Raw genomic sequence first — 16,123 nt, 5'->3', positions numbered from 1 at the left:
TCGATAAGAACGGAACAAACGATAGCATCAACATCGATCGCCTCAAAGCAGAGTATTTAGAAGGAAATCCTATCCACGTCGATTTTCCTTCGGTACAATCGAACGACACGGCTCCGACACTTATAACACCTCATCCGACAGCCAAAATGCACGATGATACTTCGACAGTATCTGAAAATAAACTTAGAACAACGCGTTCTGGAAGAAGAGTAAGATTTCCAGAACATTTAAACGACTATTGCAAGTAAGACACCAGTTAACATTTTACTTCATCTCGATTTTCCATGGTATTGCACATAATATAAAATAATCAATTTTCATATGTTTATATTTATATTTATTTGTAATTTTACTAATGTGTATATTAATGAAATATGAAATACTGGAGACTGAATGTCACACGGTTTAAGACAGTGCGTTACTACGCATGACTTTGAGTATTTCTTCAAGAAATATGAGCTTATGGTCTTCGTTGGAAGAAGCATATGATAACTTAGATCTTTCAGAAAGTGATGGAGAATGTAACAACTCCACAAAGTTATATATGCAAAAATTTCAAAGCAAAGTCGATTTTTCAATGAAAAATGAAAGGAAGTTAAAAGATAAGAGCGACAAGGCAACGACTGATCATGCTCTAGACAGAAGATCGTGCTCCATACTATTCAAAATGATGAACCAGGAAATATTTAGTGAAGTCAATGGGTGTATTAGTACAGGTAAGTCACTTGTCTAGAGCAGTTAGGATAATAGGTCTATCGACTTATATTAATCCTTACAGTTTGTATCACTTTGGCGCTACGATCTCGTTTTGAATATATCGACAGAATGTGCTTATATTCTGTGTTCTGGTAAATAATTACGGTAACTAGACATCGCGCTCTATTTAAAAAGACAGTGGTATTGTTTCTCGTTGAGTTAATTAACAGTTTTGATCGTAAATTACGCATCGCAACTACTGTTTACACTTTAATTGCAGTTAAAGTGATATTGTATTGAGCGTTTCGATTTCGCTTTTGTGTATTTATTGCATCGAAGCATACTTGGTCGACTCGATTTAGTCTTCAGTAATAAGGATAGTAGGTTGATGAACCTGTATTAATCCTGACACACTGCTTTCCAGTGAAGGTCCAGTTTCTCCTTGAAAGTATTCACTGATGGGTCTGATACCACTTGTTCGGGTAAGGCGTTCCAATGATTGACTACTCGATGAGAAAAACGGGACACCACTTTAAGTTTATTAGATCGTGGTTTATGAACCTTCTTGCTATGACCTCGGAGATTATTAGTGCTGTAGGGAGCAAAAAGACAAGACATATTAACACCCAAATCATAATTGAAGATACGAAATGCCAGTGTAAGGTCACCTCGTGTCCTACGATACGACAAGGGGAAAAGATTTAGGCGTTTTAAACACTCATCGTAAGGAGTCTAGAAAGACCCTTCACTAATTTCGTTCCTACATGCTGGACACGCTCAAGGGAGTTAGTATCCTTTACCAGACACGGGCTAGCTGCTTGGATACAGTACTCTAAATATGGTCTTACATAGGTGGGATATAAAATTCGGAACGTTTCCTCGTCAAAAGATTTGAACGCTCGGCGAAGTGACCATAACGCACGAAAACCTTTGACAGCGGCTGCTTTGCAATGCGTATTTGTTTTTAAATCATGACTTAATACTACTCCTAAGTCTTTATGCTCTTGAACGCTTTGAAGAGGTTTACCCTCAATAGTGTAACGGTAACTATTACCGTGACCGATGTGCATTAGCACACTCTTCCTAGCATTGATTTCTAAGCCCCACTCTCGAGCCCATCTAACTAAATCGTCTAAGTCAGCTTGAAGATCCAGATGATCAGCCGCACTTTTTATTGTTCTCCAGATTTTTACATCATCCGCAAACAATAATGTCGACGACCTAAGTAACAGCGGTAACTCATTAACGTAGAGAAGGAGGAGCAGAGGGCCTAAGATGGTGCCTTGGGGTACACCACTTTTGACCGGCTTCCAATCGGATAGCGTTCCGTTGACCCTCACTCTCTGTCTGCGGTCACATAGGAAATTTCCTATCCACTCATGCACAGTACCTATTATTCCGAAGCTCGTGAGCTTCTGCATAAGACCTACATGTGAAACCTTGTCGAATGCCTTGCTAAAATCTATGAATATCACATCAACAGACAGACCGTTATCTATAGCTGCTGTCCAATCCTCCCTCGCAATAAGCAAGTTAGTCAAGCATGAACGCTTGTTACGAAATCCGTGTTGCTCAGGAGCTAACAGATTGTGTAAATCTATGTGGCTTAGCAACCTAACCCGAATTATCTTTTCAACTTAACGACTATGCTAGTTAGACTAACAGGCCGGTAGTTAGATACTATCTGTCTCTGACCATCCTAAATTTATAGGACTGACTATAGCTTCCTTCCAATCTCTAAGGAGTTGAGCGAGTGGAAAGGACATGTTGAAGAGTGTCGCAAGCGGTTTTGAAATAATGTCCGCAAGAGATGACAGCAACCGTGAATGTAACCCGTCAGGGTCCGGTGTGTTACCAGGTTTGAGGTTAGTTATGAACGGAAGGACAGTTTCCTCAGTCACCTGTACAGATTCCATGGTTGGTATCTCAGTGTGAGTGGGACACGTATTTGTTACAATAAACGTAGAGAAGACTTCGCTAAAATAGTTTGAAAAAGTCTCAGCTTTTGCTCGATCTGATTCAGCTAGTAATTCTGAGTTTTCGTGTAACAGTAACGGGGAATACCATCACGACGTTTCGTCCGCCGTTTAACATACGAAAACAATCGTTTCGGACAAGTACGGCTATCACATACTAAATGTCGTTCGTAAGTGGTACGGGATTTGGCTATGGTTTTCTTACAGATATTACGGAATTTTTGGTACTCACGCTTAAATGGTGCATGACCTGTCAAAAAGAATAAGTCCCAGAAATGTTTCCTACGCTTTAACAGTTTCCGGGTTTCCTTATTAATCCATGGAGGGCAATGTGATAGCTTACGTGCTGACCATGGGATAAATGGCGACGTTACGGACTCGAATGTAGCCTTAAACTTATTCCATTCATCTTCGATCATTCCATCCGCGTCGACCGACCAATCAGTCGAGATAGCACAGTCTCTGATTGCCGGAATATTGGCTCGCCAGATATTGGGACGGGGTGGAGCAGATACGAATTGTATACCATGTGTCCTAAACTTAAGGTGAATTACAACGTGATCACTGTTCACTAGTGGGGAAAGGTGCTGAATATCAAAGACATCCTCACAGTGGTGGGTGCGGGAGAGGTCCAGCAGTGATGGATCATGATTGAAATCAATATGTGTCGGTTTTGTGATACATTGTACAAGTGCACACTGAATAACGGTAGATAAAAGGTCGCTATCGAAACCACTACCTCGAGCTGTAAGCTCTTTCCAGTTGATATGCGGTGCGTTGAAGTCCCCAATGATTTTAATAAAGCTTTTGACAAAGTTAACTCCGCCTGTAGCTCTTATAGGGTTGCTGCCGGTCCCAAGCCCGGGTAAAGGAGGAGGGTTGGGCATGGGGTTAGCGTCCCCATCCCGTAGAAAACTAACTCGCTAAAAAACGCTTACCAGAAAAAATAATTCAAACCATTTTAACTCTGCCCTGGGAGTTAGAAGGTCTTCATTTAGAAGAATTATGACGCTTCATGGTGAAAGCCGAGTTCCTTCGGAAGCCACGAGGCCGATGCCCCTTCTAACAACCAGAGCAAAAATTTTTATAGGTACATGGAACGTTCGAACAATGTGGGAAACCGGGAAGACCAGTCAAATAGCAATGGAAATGAGGAGATACAACTTAGCAGTACTGGGAATCAGCGAAACCCACTGGACCCAAGCTGGACAGAAAAGGCTAAATACGGGAGAGATGCTGCTATACTCCGGTCACGAAGAGGAAAATGCTCCACACACTCAGGGAGTCGCTCTTATGCTGTCCAAAGTAGCACGAAATGCACTTGTAGGATGGGAATCTCACGGATCCAGAATCATCAAAGCATCATTCAAAACAAAGAAGGAGGGGATCTTAATGAATATTATCCAATGTTATGCACCCACCAATGATAGCAACGACGACATTAAAGATCAATTCTACGAGCGGCTGCAGTCAATCATTGAGAAATGCCCAAGAAAGGACCTCACCATTCTGATGGGAGATCTAAATGCCAAAGTCGGAATAGACAACACTGGATATGAAGATATTATGGGACGACATGGACTGGGAGAGAGAAACGAAAATGGAGAAAGATTTGCAAATTTGTGTGCATTCAACAAATTGGTCATAGGAGGCACAATATTTCCACACAAGCGTATACACAAGGCTACATGGATCTCACCGGACCACACTACAGAGAACCAAATAGATCATATTTGCATCAACAAAAATTCCGAAGGACAATGGAAGATGTGAGAACCAGGAAGGAGCTGACGTAGCTTCAGATCACCACCTAGTTGTAGCCAATTTAAAACTGAAGCTAAAAAGAACTGGACAAGTGGACAAACAGCAATACAAAGGTTCAATACAGCCTTCCTTCGAGATACTGACAAACTCAATGAATTCAAGATAGCTCTCAACAACAGGTTCCAAGCCTTACAAGATCTACTGAAAGAAGAAGAAACTACTATGGAGGACAACTGGAAAGGCATCAAGGAAGCATTAACTTCAACGTGTCAAGAGGTTCTGGGCCTAAAGAAACACCATCATAAGGAATGGATCTCTATAGAAACACTGGACAAGATCAAAGAAAGGAAGAACAAGAAGGCAGCAATTAACAACAGCCGAACACGAGCAGAGAAAGTCCAAGCACAAGCTGAATACATAGAAGCAAACAAACAAGTGAAGAGGAGCATTAGAGCCGACAAGAAGAAATACGTGGAAGAACTAGCAACGACGGCAGAAAAAGCTGCTAGAGAAGGAAATATGAAACAGCTTTACGATACAACGAAGAAACTAGCAGGGAAATACAGTAAACCAGAGAGGCCGGTCAAAGACAAAGAAGGCAAGCCAATCACTGAAATTCAACAACAGCGTAACAGATGGGTAGAATACTTCGAGGAACTCCTGAATAGGCCGGCTCCAATGAATCCACCGGACATCGAAGCAGCACACATAGATCTTCCTATAGATGTCAACCCACCAACGACGGAAGAAATTAGAATGGCCGTCAGACAAATCAAGAACGGGAAAGCAGCAGGACCCGACAACATACCAGCTGAAGCACTGAAATCAGACATCGAAGCAACCACAAGCATGCTTTACCTTCTATTCAAAAAGATTTGGGAGGAGGAACAAGTGCCGATGGACTGGAAAGAAGGACACCTCGTCAAGATTCCAAAGAAAGGAGATCTGAGCAAATGTGAAAACTACAGAGGCATTACACTACTGTCAATACCAGGGAAAGTCTTCAACAGAGTGTTGCTGAACCGGATGAAGGATGCAGTAGACGCCCAACTTCGAGATCAACAAGCTGGATTCCGTAAGGATCGGTCGTGCACAGACCAAATTGCAACACTACGGATCATCGTCGAACAATCAGTTGAGTGGAACTCATCACTATACATCAACTTCATTGATTATGAAAAGGCATTCGACAGTGTAGATAGGAGGACATTATGGAAACTTCTTCGACACTACGGAGTTCCTGAGAAGATTGTCAATATTATCCGGAACTCATACGACGGACTACAGTGCAAAGTAGTGCATGGAGGACAGCTGACAGATGCATTCCAAGTAAGGACCGGAGTCAGACAAGGCTGTTTACTCTCTCCCTTCCTCTTTCTTCTGGTGGTCGACTGGATTATGAAGACCTCGACATCTGAAGGAAAACACGGAATACAATGGACAGCTCAGAATCAATTAGACGATTTGGACTTCGCAGATGACCTAGCCCTCCTATCACGTACACACGAACAGATGCAGACAAAGACAGCCAGTGTAGCAGCAGTCTCTGCATCAGTAGGCCTCAGCATACACAAAGGGAAAACCAAGGTCCTCAAATTCAAAGCGGAGAACAGCAATCCAATCACTCTTGATGGCGAAACTCTGGAAGATGTAGAGTCCTTCACATACCTGGGAAGCATCATCGATGAACAAGGAGGTTCAGATGCAGACGTAAAGGCGAGGATTGGCAAAGCAAGGGTCGCATTCCTACAATTGAAGAACATATGGAACTCAAAACAACTTTCAACCAATATCAAAGTGAGAATCTTCAATACGAACGTCAAGGCAGTTCTACTGTATGGAGCTGAAACTTGGAGAACTACAACAACCACAATCAAGAAAGTACAAGTATTTATAAATAGCTGTCTACGCAAGATACTCAACATCCATTGGCCGGATACCATCAGCAATAGCCTTCTGTGGGAGAGAACAAACCAACTTCCAGCTGAAGAAGAAATTAGGAAAAGACGATGGAAATGGATAGGACATACATTACGCAAATCGTCAAACTGCATCACGAGGCAAGCCCTAACTTGGAATCCTGAAGGGAAGCGAAAAAGAGGAAGGCCAAAGAACACATTGCGTCGGATAATAGAAGCAGATATGAAAAGGATGAATTACAACTGGACGGAGCTGGAAAGGATTGCCCAGGACAGGGTTGGATGGAGAATGCTGGTGGGCGGCCTATGCTCCTTCACGAGGAGTAACAGGCGTAAGTAAGTAAGTAAGTAAGTTTGACAAAGTTCCGCACAACCGGCTGTTATATAAGTTAAGAAATGTCGGGATTGGAGGCAATCTATTTATGTGGATAAAAGACTTCCTAGTTGGGCGTCAACAAAGAGTACGAGTGAACTCAAAGTTATCTAGCTGGGAAACTGTGCTTAGTGGAGTGCCCCAGGGTACAGTTTTGGGGCCAGTGCTATTCCTCTTGTATGTAAATGACCTTCTTCGTCTCCTATCATCATCGGTCTTGTTGTATGCTGACGATGTCAAGATATGGAGAACAATACGATGTGAGGGTGATAACATAGAACTCCAAAATGACCTGAAGAAATTATCTGAATGGTCTCGAACCTGGCAGTTGCCGATAAATACTTCCAAGTGTGTTGTGATGCATATCGGTCATCAAGGTACAGATACGTACACGATGAATAACACTGAGCTACCTGTCGTCCAGACATATAATGATTTAGAAGTCATCGTTAGCCAAGACTTAAAGACTACTGCATACTGCCGTGCAATAGCCGCCAAAGGTTTTAGAACCTTATGGTCAATACGTAGGGCTTTTAGTCATGTTGACGCCAAGAAGTTTTGATTTTGTATACAGTGTTTGTACGTCCTAAACTTGAGTGCTGCATACAAGCGGCCAGCCCATGTTTAGAAAAAGACAGTGAGCTTCTGGAAAGGGTTCAGAGAACGGCGACTAAGCTGATTCCCGGAATAGCGAAGCTTCCGTATGAAGCTCGACTGGCCAAGCTGAACCTTTTCCCGTTGTCATATCGCAGAACTAGAGGCGACTTGATTACAGTTTTCAAATTGCTTAGTGCCAAATTTGCACCTGATATGCCCTCATTTTTCTTGTCTTTCAAAACAGGGAATTTATGAAGACACTCCAACAAAGTTCACAAGCCCAGAACAAATTACTTGTCAGCTGACTATCGACTTTCCCACCGAATCATCAACGAGTGGAATTCCTTACCTCAGCACGTGGTTGAGGCTCCGTCCGTCGATTCCTTCAAAAGAAAGTTGAATGAACTGAGATATCACCATTGCCAGGACTAACACAGGCCATCAGGCCTCCTGTCCTTCCCAAACTGAAACTGAAGCTAAACCAGTGTGGAGAGTTAAGAATAATATTGACAGTTGATAGTAAGGGTTAGGAACTGGATATAGGGTTTTCATGACGAACTGACATCAACTATAATGCCGAAACTCTAAGTAGACAAATGAACGGATCAATTTTGCTCCAAAATTGAAGACCTGTTTTCGTAAATTTTATTGGCTCGTCCATAAATTATAGTCTCGCCCATTAATTCTTCCGATTTCTGAAAAAACTTACCAATAGCCCATAATACCATAAAGCCCTCGACGGCAGCAGCAGCCTTACAGTTACTCGTAGTTTTGAGGCCTCTGCTTAAAATGACTTCTAGGTCTTTGTAGTCCATTACTTTGGGTAATACAACTCCACGTATTGTGTAGTGATACGAATCGTCATAGTTATTTAATTGCATCACCACACCCTTGTTAGGATTTACCAGGAATCATTTTTATTTCGGCTGGATATGTAGCGGTAAATTATTTTACCCAAAGCTCTTTGTGGACACGTCAGAACACAAACTGCTTGCTTATTTTATTCCTGGCAATTCCTAGTTTCCACACTTTCGATTTTACTGATAAATCGTTTTGTAACATGTAAGTATAGAGTTTGAAACACTATTTAGAAAAGTAAGCCATTTTTGTCAGACTCAAATTATGAAATTTGTTTCTATATGTGTTGTGTGATATCTACTGCCTCCAAACGCCCTGGTATAGCCGAGAGTGAGGTGGGCCCGTCCTCTCTCTCGGAATGCTCTCACACGGCCACGCGTATACAGCCTCTGCTAGGAAGTTCTACTCACTGCCTTCTCGTGGCAGGCGTGTTGTTTGCGAAAGTGAGGACGAAAGGCGAATGTCCGGCGCTATAACCGGATTCCAAACCAATGGTGCACATGGGCTCCAGTATCCTGTAGGAACAAATGGCGTATGAACCAATCGTTGGTCACCGACTTCCATGGGAATGCATCTCCTTACGATGCTCCACTGCCTTGTGGATCAGACCTTTAGGTCAAAGGCTCCGGGTGTGGCCCCTACGAAAACCACCTGCTTCGGTCTGGGCGCCCGGGCAGTATCACAGCCCACACACACAATATGGTGTGGCGCATATATATTTGGTGCCCTCTTGTACCAATATTTGTGTTGAAACAAATAAATAAAATAAATATCTACTGGTTATTCACTGATACTTATTCAGGTAGATTATTTGTTCGTCGCATCTGTGGTGTGCAAATAGTCGAGATAAATAGTGTTCCGTTGAGGTGAGGTTTTACTACAGTATAGTGATATTTCATATGTTGCGTAGGAAAATATCATATTAGTTCGTCAAAGTTTTTCAGTTACCAATTAGTATTAAGCGAATGTTGAATAAGTTACTTGGGGGTGTATGGTTATGAAAGTTGGTAATTTGTGTTGCCTTGTTGCATTGATACTATTTGCTTCACCCACAATTGTGTTATTAAAATCCAATAACAGTGGTGTTTTAAACAAAGTAGTTCGAATGAAAATAGCATATTCGCGATACACAATGAAATAGCTTCCTGGATATTATACTGAGCATATTTACTACCCGAGAACTTTTCGGCAACCTAAATGCGGAATAAGACAAAGACATCAGAAGAGAATATTTATATTAGGCGTCTTAGAGATATGGTCTCATTCCTTCTGTGTTGTGACCCATGGTTTGTCACACCTTCAATCAAGCTCACATATAAGGTCCCAGCCTGTTTGATTACACAACTGACAATTGTTACCCTAATTGTTAGTTCAGATTTGTGAAACCCTTTGGTTTTGATGGGCGTTCAGTTTATGAACTGCCACTGCTTTCGTCGATACCTATGATTTGACCTAATTTTTTTATTAGCGTGCAACTCAGAAGACTGCACTGTTTTATCATATAGCTGATATAGATAGCGTCTTGATAGACAAAAGGACAAAGGCTACATATATTTTCCACATTTTCTCAAACTTTCTAGTGAGGCATTCTTAGTTTATATATAGCTCTAAGCTGGGTACATAAATCGGCCGGTGAATTAATAATATCGTTAATCCTTTCCCGTCCTTTCCACTGTTATCTCACCAAGTGTTTAGTTATTATTTCTTATTTTTTATATTTTCAGGAAAAGAAGCAAACATATATCATGTAAAAAATAAGGAGAATGTGGATTTAGCTATCAAAGTTTATATGACATCAATAATGCCATTTAAATCTCGCGATAAATACGTAAAGGGTGATTTTAGAATGCGTCATGGTTACTCAAAGTCAACATCTTGGAAGCTTGTATGTAAATGGAGTGAAAAAGAATATCGTAATTTACTCCGAATAAATCAATCGGGTTTAATAAGTGCCCCCAAACCTCTACGTTTGAAAGGTGTTGTTCTATTGATGACGTTTGTTGGGAAGGATGGTATTCCCGCTCCAAAGTTAAAGGATGTTTGTTTTCACGAAAGCGATTGCAAAGATTCCCCGATTGGGCTGCCTTGTACTTTCAAGTTATTCATGATATACGAACTTTGTTTCAAAAGTGCCGCTTAGTCCACGCCGACCTGAGCGAATACAACTTACTATATCTTGATGGAAGAGTTTGGATGATTGATGTTTCCCAGGTAGGTATTCACTACTAAACTAACTAGTGAGATTTTGTATTACATTGTTCGTAGGTTTTAAATTCTATTACTTTTGAAACTATTTAGTATTCTAGAGGTTATTCGAAAGCGATATTGCCAAACACTAAACAAATCTTTCATTTCTACAGACTACCTGGTTGTGGTCCGTGATTACTGTGACCAGTGATAAGAGACTAAGGGTGACATGTAGGTATCATTACCAAGGTTTGATTTGGTAATTTCGGATAAATTGAGCATTGGGTAGATTGTTATAAATAAATACTATATTTGGAATATCCCAATGGGTAAAAAAAGATTTTCTGAATTTGGTTATTTATTTTCTGAAGAAGTGACTTGCACTAAGTCACGAAACGTCAGAAAATCTAGTTTTCTACTCACTGGGATATTACAAATATATTATTTATTTATAAGGGTGACATGGTTCAGAATACTTTTTAGTAGAGAAGGTGCACTCCTTGTCTTCACTTAAGTTTATGAATTTATCTCTAATTTAACCCCACTAATCTATATTTTCTCGAATTGTATCTCTGATACCCAATCTTTTCTATTACCACTAGTATTGTTACTATTTCTACTACTATGGGATTTGCCCTAACAATTTCATCTCGTTGTGCTAATGAGGTTTGTCGAATTGAACCTATGTAACACATATGCCAGGTTTTGCGTTCCATTTCACTGACTGATTGTTGATGGCCTTCGCCATGTAGTCATCAGTATTATTAAAAATAGTAATTTCAAAGCAAGTAAACTGACCAATCTGTCCATCTTTTGAGTTATGTACTAGTAAACAAAACATGGGCACAAATTATTTTGGAAGCAACACTTAAGAAGTTACTAACCCATCAAATCAATTTCTAAAGACTTCACTCTGTGATTTCGCCAGAGTAGTGTTGTGTATTTGTAGCCTCAACAACTAAGCTTTTTAACTGTATGGGGAAATGAAGCAGACTACAAATGTCTTCCCTAATTTAGTATTTTAGCAATCTCGTCATAGCTCTATGACCCGATTTCGTCACTTTCTAATCTACCAAGACCGGTGTCTTGAGTTAAGTAAGCACTTTATTCTCAGCATTAAGTAAAAAACTTGCCGATACAAATATGTCCGAATATCAAAGAATGAAAAAAATGTCTAAATATCTTCACATAATCATATGGTGATTTTGCTATTTCATACCACAGATGCCTTAGAAATATTGCTGGCATCTGCTGGGATCACCGGGTAAGTAATAGTGAGGTTAGACGCAGGGTATTAGGAAACGATGGTAAATCAGTTGATGAGGTTGTTAATCTTCATCGACTGAGATGGTTGGGCCGCGTGTTACTTATGCCTGAACACCGATTACCACGTCGTGCAATGCTAATGGGTGTTAGAGATAGTTGGAAGAGAATTAGGGCGGCCAAACCAAAACGTGGCATCAGTGCTTGAAGACACTAACCTCTAGTCTGAGCCATGTTGGTAGATGCAGACTACTTGGTTGGGGTTCGCGTGACTTTCGTAACCGAGGGTTGGAGACTTGGTGACATGGCTCAGAATCGATCACAATGGCGTCCGTGTATACACTCTCTGTCTTCCCTTAAACTAAGAGATTAAAATCGCTTCATATCTTTCTTTCTACGAACTAATTCTTTCTTCCTGTACTTTATCTCTATATGCAATCTTTCTCTTATATATTACCACCTTTGACCCAACCACTGCTATGAATCCGGTGTTCATCTTGTTGTGCTGATGCGGTATGGCAACCTGGACCGATGCACATATGTGCCTGGTCCTACGTTGTAGCTGACTGACTTTGCTATTTCATTACACCAATGAGCAATGACGTTAAATTGCTTCAATTAGCTACAGATTAAAACTAAAATACTCCATGAAGAAGCTAGAAAACTAATTACTCCTATCCACATTCTTGCAGTGTCAGTTTCGTTTTGGTATATTAACTAGCAGCTTAAGAATCTCAGTCAATCATATGCGACTTAGAACCTGAAATGTACATACGGTCAATTTGCAATACCACACTGCCTCAAGGACGAATTATTCCAGGACAAATCCCAGAGTAACAGGAGAAGTAACAGTAGCAATAGTAGTAAAGATTAAGTATAGAAAAACGAGATAAAGGTACAGGCAGGTTTCAGGACTCAGATTCTAAAGAAGAAAAATAGTCCCAGCGTCGGCAAATAATGCACGACGTGGAATTCTCTGGGACGGCATTCGTAGAACATGTTCAAGCCACCGAAGTCGGTGTTTCAAGATGGTGATACCAATTGCATTATCGTCTCTGTGCCCGAACACACGATGCCGAACCTCTGCATTACTAACATGGTGTTGCCACTGGATGTCAGCAATCCTTCGGAGACAGCGATGATCGAACACAGAGAGTCTTCTAACATCCTCAACTCGGAGAGCCAGGTTTCACAAGGATAGAGCAGAACTGCTCTCACCGACGCGTTGTAGATCCGAACTTTTACAGCCAGACTGGTGCATGTGGTTTTAGAAAAACTGCTTCAGTATTCGTGTTTAGAGGTAGCATACAACTTTCAACCAGGCAGTGACTCGAGCGTGTAGACAGAACCGAATGTCCACCATAGGCGATCTGCTGTATAAGTCGAAAAATAAGGATACACAGAGTGGGAATAAATGACGTAAAAATATAATAATGGTAATAATAATAATGATGTGAATCGTTTGATTGTTGATCGAAGCAAGACAAGTATTTTCCATAAATCTCGACATTTCTTCATATTTGTGTGTGGGCTGTGATAGTGCCGGGGTGCCCAGACCGGAGCAGGTGGTTTTCGTAGGGGCCACACTTCGAGCCTTTGACCTGGAGGTCTGACCCACAAGGCAGTGGAGCGTCGTGAAGAGGTGCATTTTCATGGAAGCCGGTGACCAACGATTGGTTCACATGCCATTTGTTCCTGCGGGATACTGGAGCTCATATGCACCATTGATTTGGAATCCGGTTATAGCGCCGGACATTCGCTTTTCGTCCTCTCACTTTCGCAAACACGCCTGCCACGAGAAGGCAGTGATGAGGATTTCCTAGCAGAGGCTGTATACGCGTGGCCGTGTGAGAGCATTCCGAGAGAGAGGACGGGCCCACCTCTCGACCATACCTGGGCCTAAATACTTGGTGTCTGACCAGGTTTCTGCACGGATTCATACAGCTCGGTTGACTTTTCCAACTTACGTCACTTATCGGGTTGGCGATTGCCTGTCTACCAACTGGAGGACAAGTATACTGCTCAGCGATTCACTATGGTTTGCTCTGTGGGTGCGAAAGTCCGTCTTTAAAAATAGCAGATACTTGCAAGTCATTAGTATTTGGTCATAGATGCCTTTAAAACATGGTTCGTGTATGTTGGGATCACCAAGTAAGGAATGCTGTAGCTAAGCTCAAGGTACCAATCAAAGGTGGTCAGCCAATTAGTGAGGCAACAAACCTTCATCTACTGAGGTGGTTAGGATATGTATTATATATGCTCGACCACCACATACCTCAATGCTAAAGTAGGAGTGGGTTGGAAGAGTTAGCAGTAATTAAACCACGATTATACCAGTCCATGAAGTTAGTGTCTGTTAATCTAAGGCGATTTTAGTAAATACACATTACTTGGTTTAGTTCCGAACGACAACCGTGATCAGTGACATGGGCCAAAATTGTTTGCGTATTCATTCTTTCTTCCTTTAGGACCTAATTTTCTTAATCTTTTTAGATTTTGTTTAATTACACAAATTAATTATCCCTTCTCCAGCCACTTCTGTCTAGTCATTTCTACTACCGCTAATAATGTTACTTGTACTGCTCCAACATACTGCTGTGCTAATTTGTTGTAGCACCTTTAACCGATCCATATATGTGCCGAATTCTACACTAAGTATGAGTGACTGAGTTGTTTAAGTATCTTACCAAATCAGTTGGATTGTCATAATCTTCATGAAAAATCTAGACAGAGACAACGAACGAATATATATATTCCCCAGTACAACTAAGTTCATCTTATGCTACTTGAAGCCCACTGATGTACAGTTTTTCACCTTTCAAGGCAAATAGCATCCGTTTTCAGTAGGAATATGCAAACATCTTTAGAGTAAAAGTTGTTTATATCTTTCACTAGTAAACTTCATTTACTTTTTATAGGCTGTGGAACATGAATCGCCTCAAGCTCTTGAATATTTAAGAACTGATTGTCACAATATAAATATATTTTTTCGCAAACAAGGTGTCTCAACTTTAACATTACGAGAACTTTTCGAATGGGTAGTGAATCCCTCATTGCCTGCACCCGATGATGCATCATCTAAAGAGTGTTTAATGTCTTTACTTCGAGAAGCTTCAATTCGTGGATTAAATGAAACAATTGAAAAAGAGGATGAAGCTTTTCGATATGTACATATCCCTCGAAATTTATCAGTATCTTATCCATTTGTGAGAGATTTTCTTAAAATACAACGTGGACAATTGTCACATTCTGATATTTACTACGCAGCTATAACTGGACTAAAACCAGATTTAACAGGCATTTTAACACAACCTCAAGTGACCAAAGAAAACAATGAATGTGAATCGGACAATGAATCAATTACAGACAAAGCTTCAATCACTTCAGAAATTTCTTCTGAATCTATTAGCGAAGATGTAATTAAAGCAAAGAATAATGCACGACCTCGAAATGAATCTCCAGAAAGTCGTAGGAATAGAAAAAAGCAATCAAACAAGAACAAGCTGAAAAGCGAAAACATAAAATTCCTAAGTATGTTAAAAGACGTAAAATAAAAAAGTGAAAACTTTGAAATTGATCAGTGTTTTGCTGACGGATAGTTGTTAGATTATAAATGTTAATATCAAAATAACTGCATTGCACCGTAGCGAAAACGTTTTGTTTAAACTAACAACACAACTTAAATAACGACACGTTTGATAATTAGTAATTAGCCCCTTTTATAAATTTCGATAGAACAATGAGAAGAGGGAGTTTATCTGAAATGTGCTGTATTTGCGCTATACATTTCGAACAATCTGGTCACACATATACTTGTCAAGGCATTTTTATATGAAAATTAATAAATTGGGTTTAACAATTTTACTAACCATTTAGCTAACTCATGTGTGGGGGAACCGCGCATAGACAAAATTGGTCGTAATGGAATATTAAGTTTATGAATTCTAGGTAATCCATATAAATTTGGGAGAACTGAACCCGAAGGTTTTAGTATATTAAACTCATTGTTTATGGCGTTCATTCCGTTACCATTTTTGAAAGAATTACTGCTAATGTTCAATTCACGTTTGATGGTGAATATTTTCAACAACTTGATGGTGTAGCTATGGGTAGTCCTTTGGAGCCTCTCTTAGCTGATGTTTTCATGTCGTATGTGGAAAATATGACGAGCGAGCTTATTAGTGAGGCAACTCTATATAAATGATACATGGACGATATTCTAATTATGCGTGATAAGGATTTTGATGTTTACCGATTATTGGATAAACTCAATGGTGTTCAAGATGATATTGTGATGACATATGAATCAGAAAGTAATGGCCAATTGGCCTTTTTAGACATACTTTTAAGTCGAAGGGATGATGACAATATTAGACGGTCAGTGTATAGGAAACCAACCTGGACGGGACAATGCTTACATTTCCATAGTTTTTGTCCATTGCAATACAAGCGAGGTCTGGTTAAGTGTCTCTTTAAGAGGACTCAGATAA

The 16,123-nt window shown here is 40.4% G+C and overlaps 1 protein-coding gene across 1 annotated transcript; it reads left to right on the top strand.

Annotated features, from left to right (window-relative positions):
* The first annotated feature begins 362 nt into the window (after positions 1 to 362).
* RIOK1_3 (Serine/threonine-protein kinase RIO1) lies at positions 363 to 15,680 on the top strand. The gene is made up of 3 exons (XM_051218176.1): positions 363 to 716; positions 9,908 to 10,394; positions 14,552 to 15,680. The coding sequence occupies exons 1-2, from the start codon at positions 428 to 430 to the stop codon at positions 10,321 to 10,323; spliced, it is 705 nt and encodes a 234-aa protein (XP_051064167.1). The 5' UTR covers positions 363 to 427; the 3' UTR covers positions 10,324 to 10,394; positions 14,552 to 15,680.
* Positions 15,681 to 16,123: the final 443 nt, after the last annotated feature.

This window comes from Schistosoma haematobium, assembly GCF_000699445.3.
Source record: "Schistosoma haematobium chromosome Unknown HiC_scaffold_9, whole genome shotgun sequence".
NCBI classification, from domain to species: Eukaryota; Metazoa; Platyhelminthes; class Trematoda; order Strigeidida; family Schistosomatidae; genus Schistosoma; species Schistosoma haematobium.
Note: the sequence above shows the minus strand (reverse complement) of the source record. Positions and strands in the feature narration are given on the sequence as shown.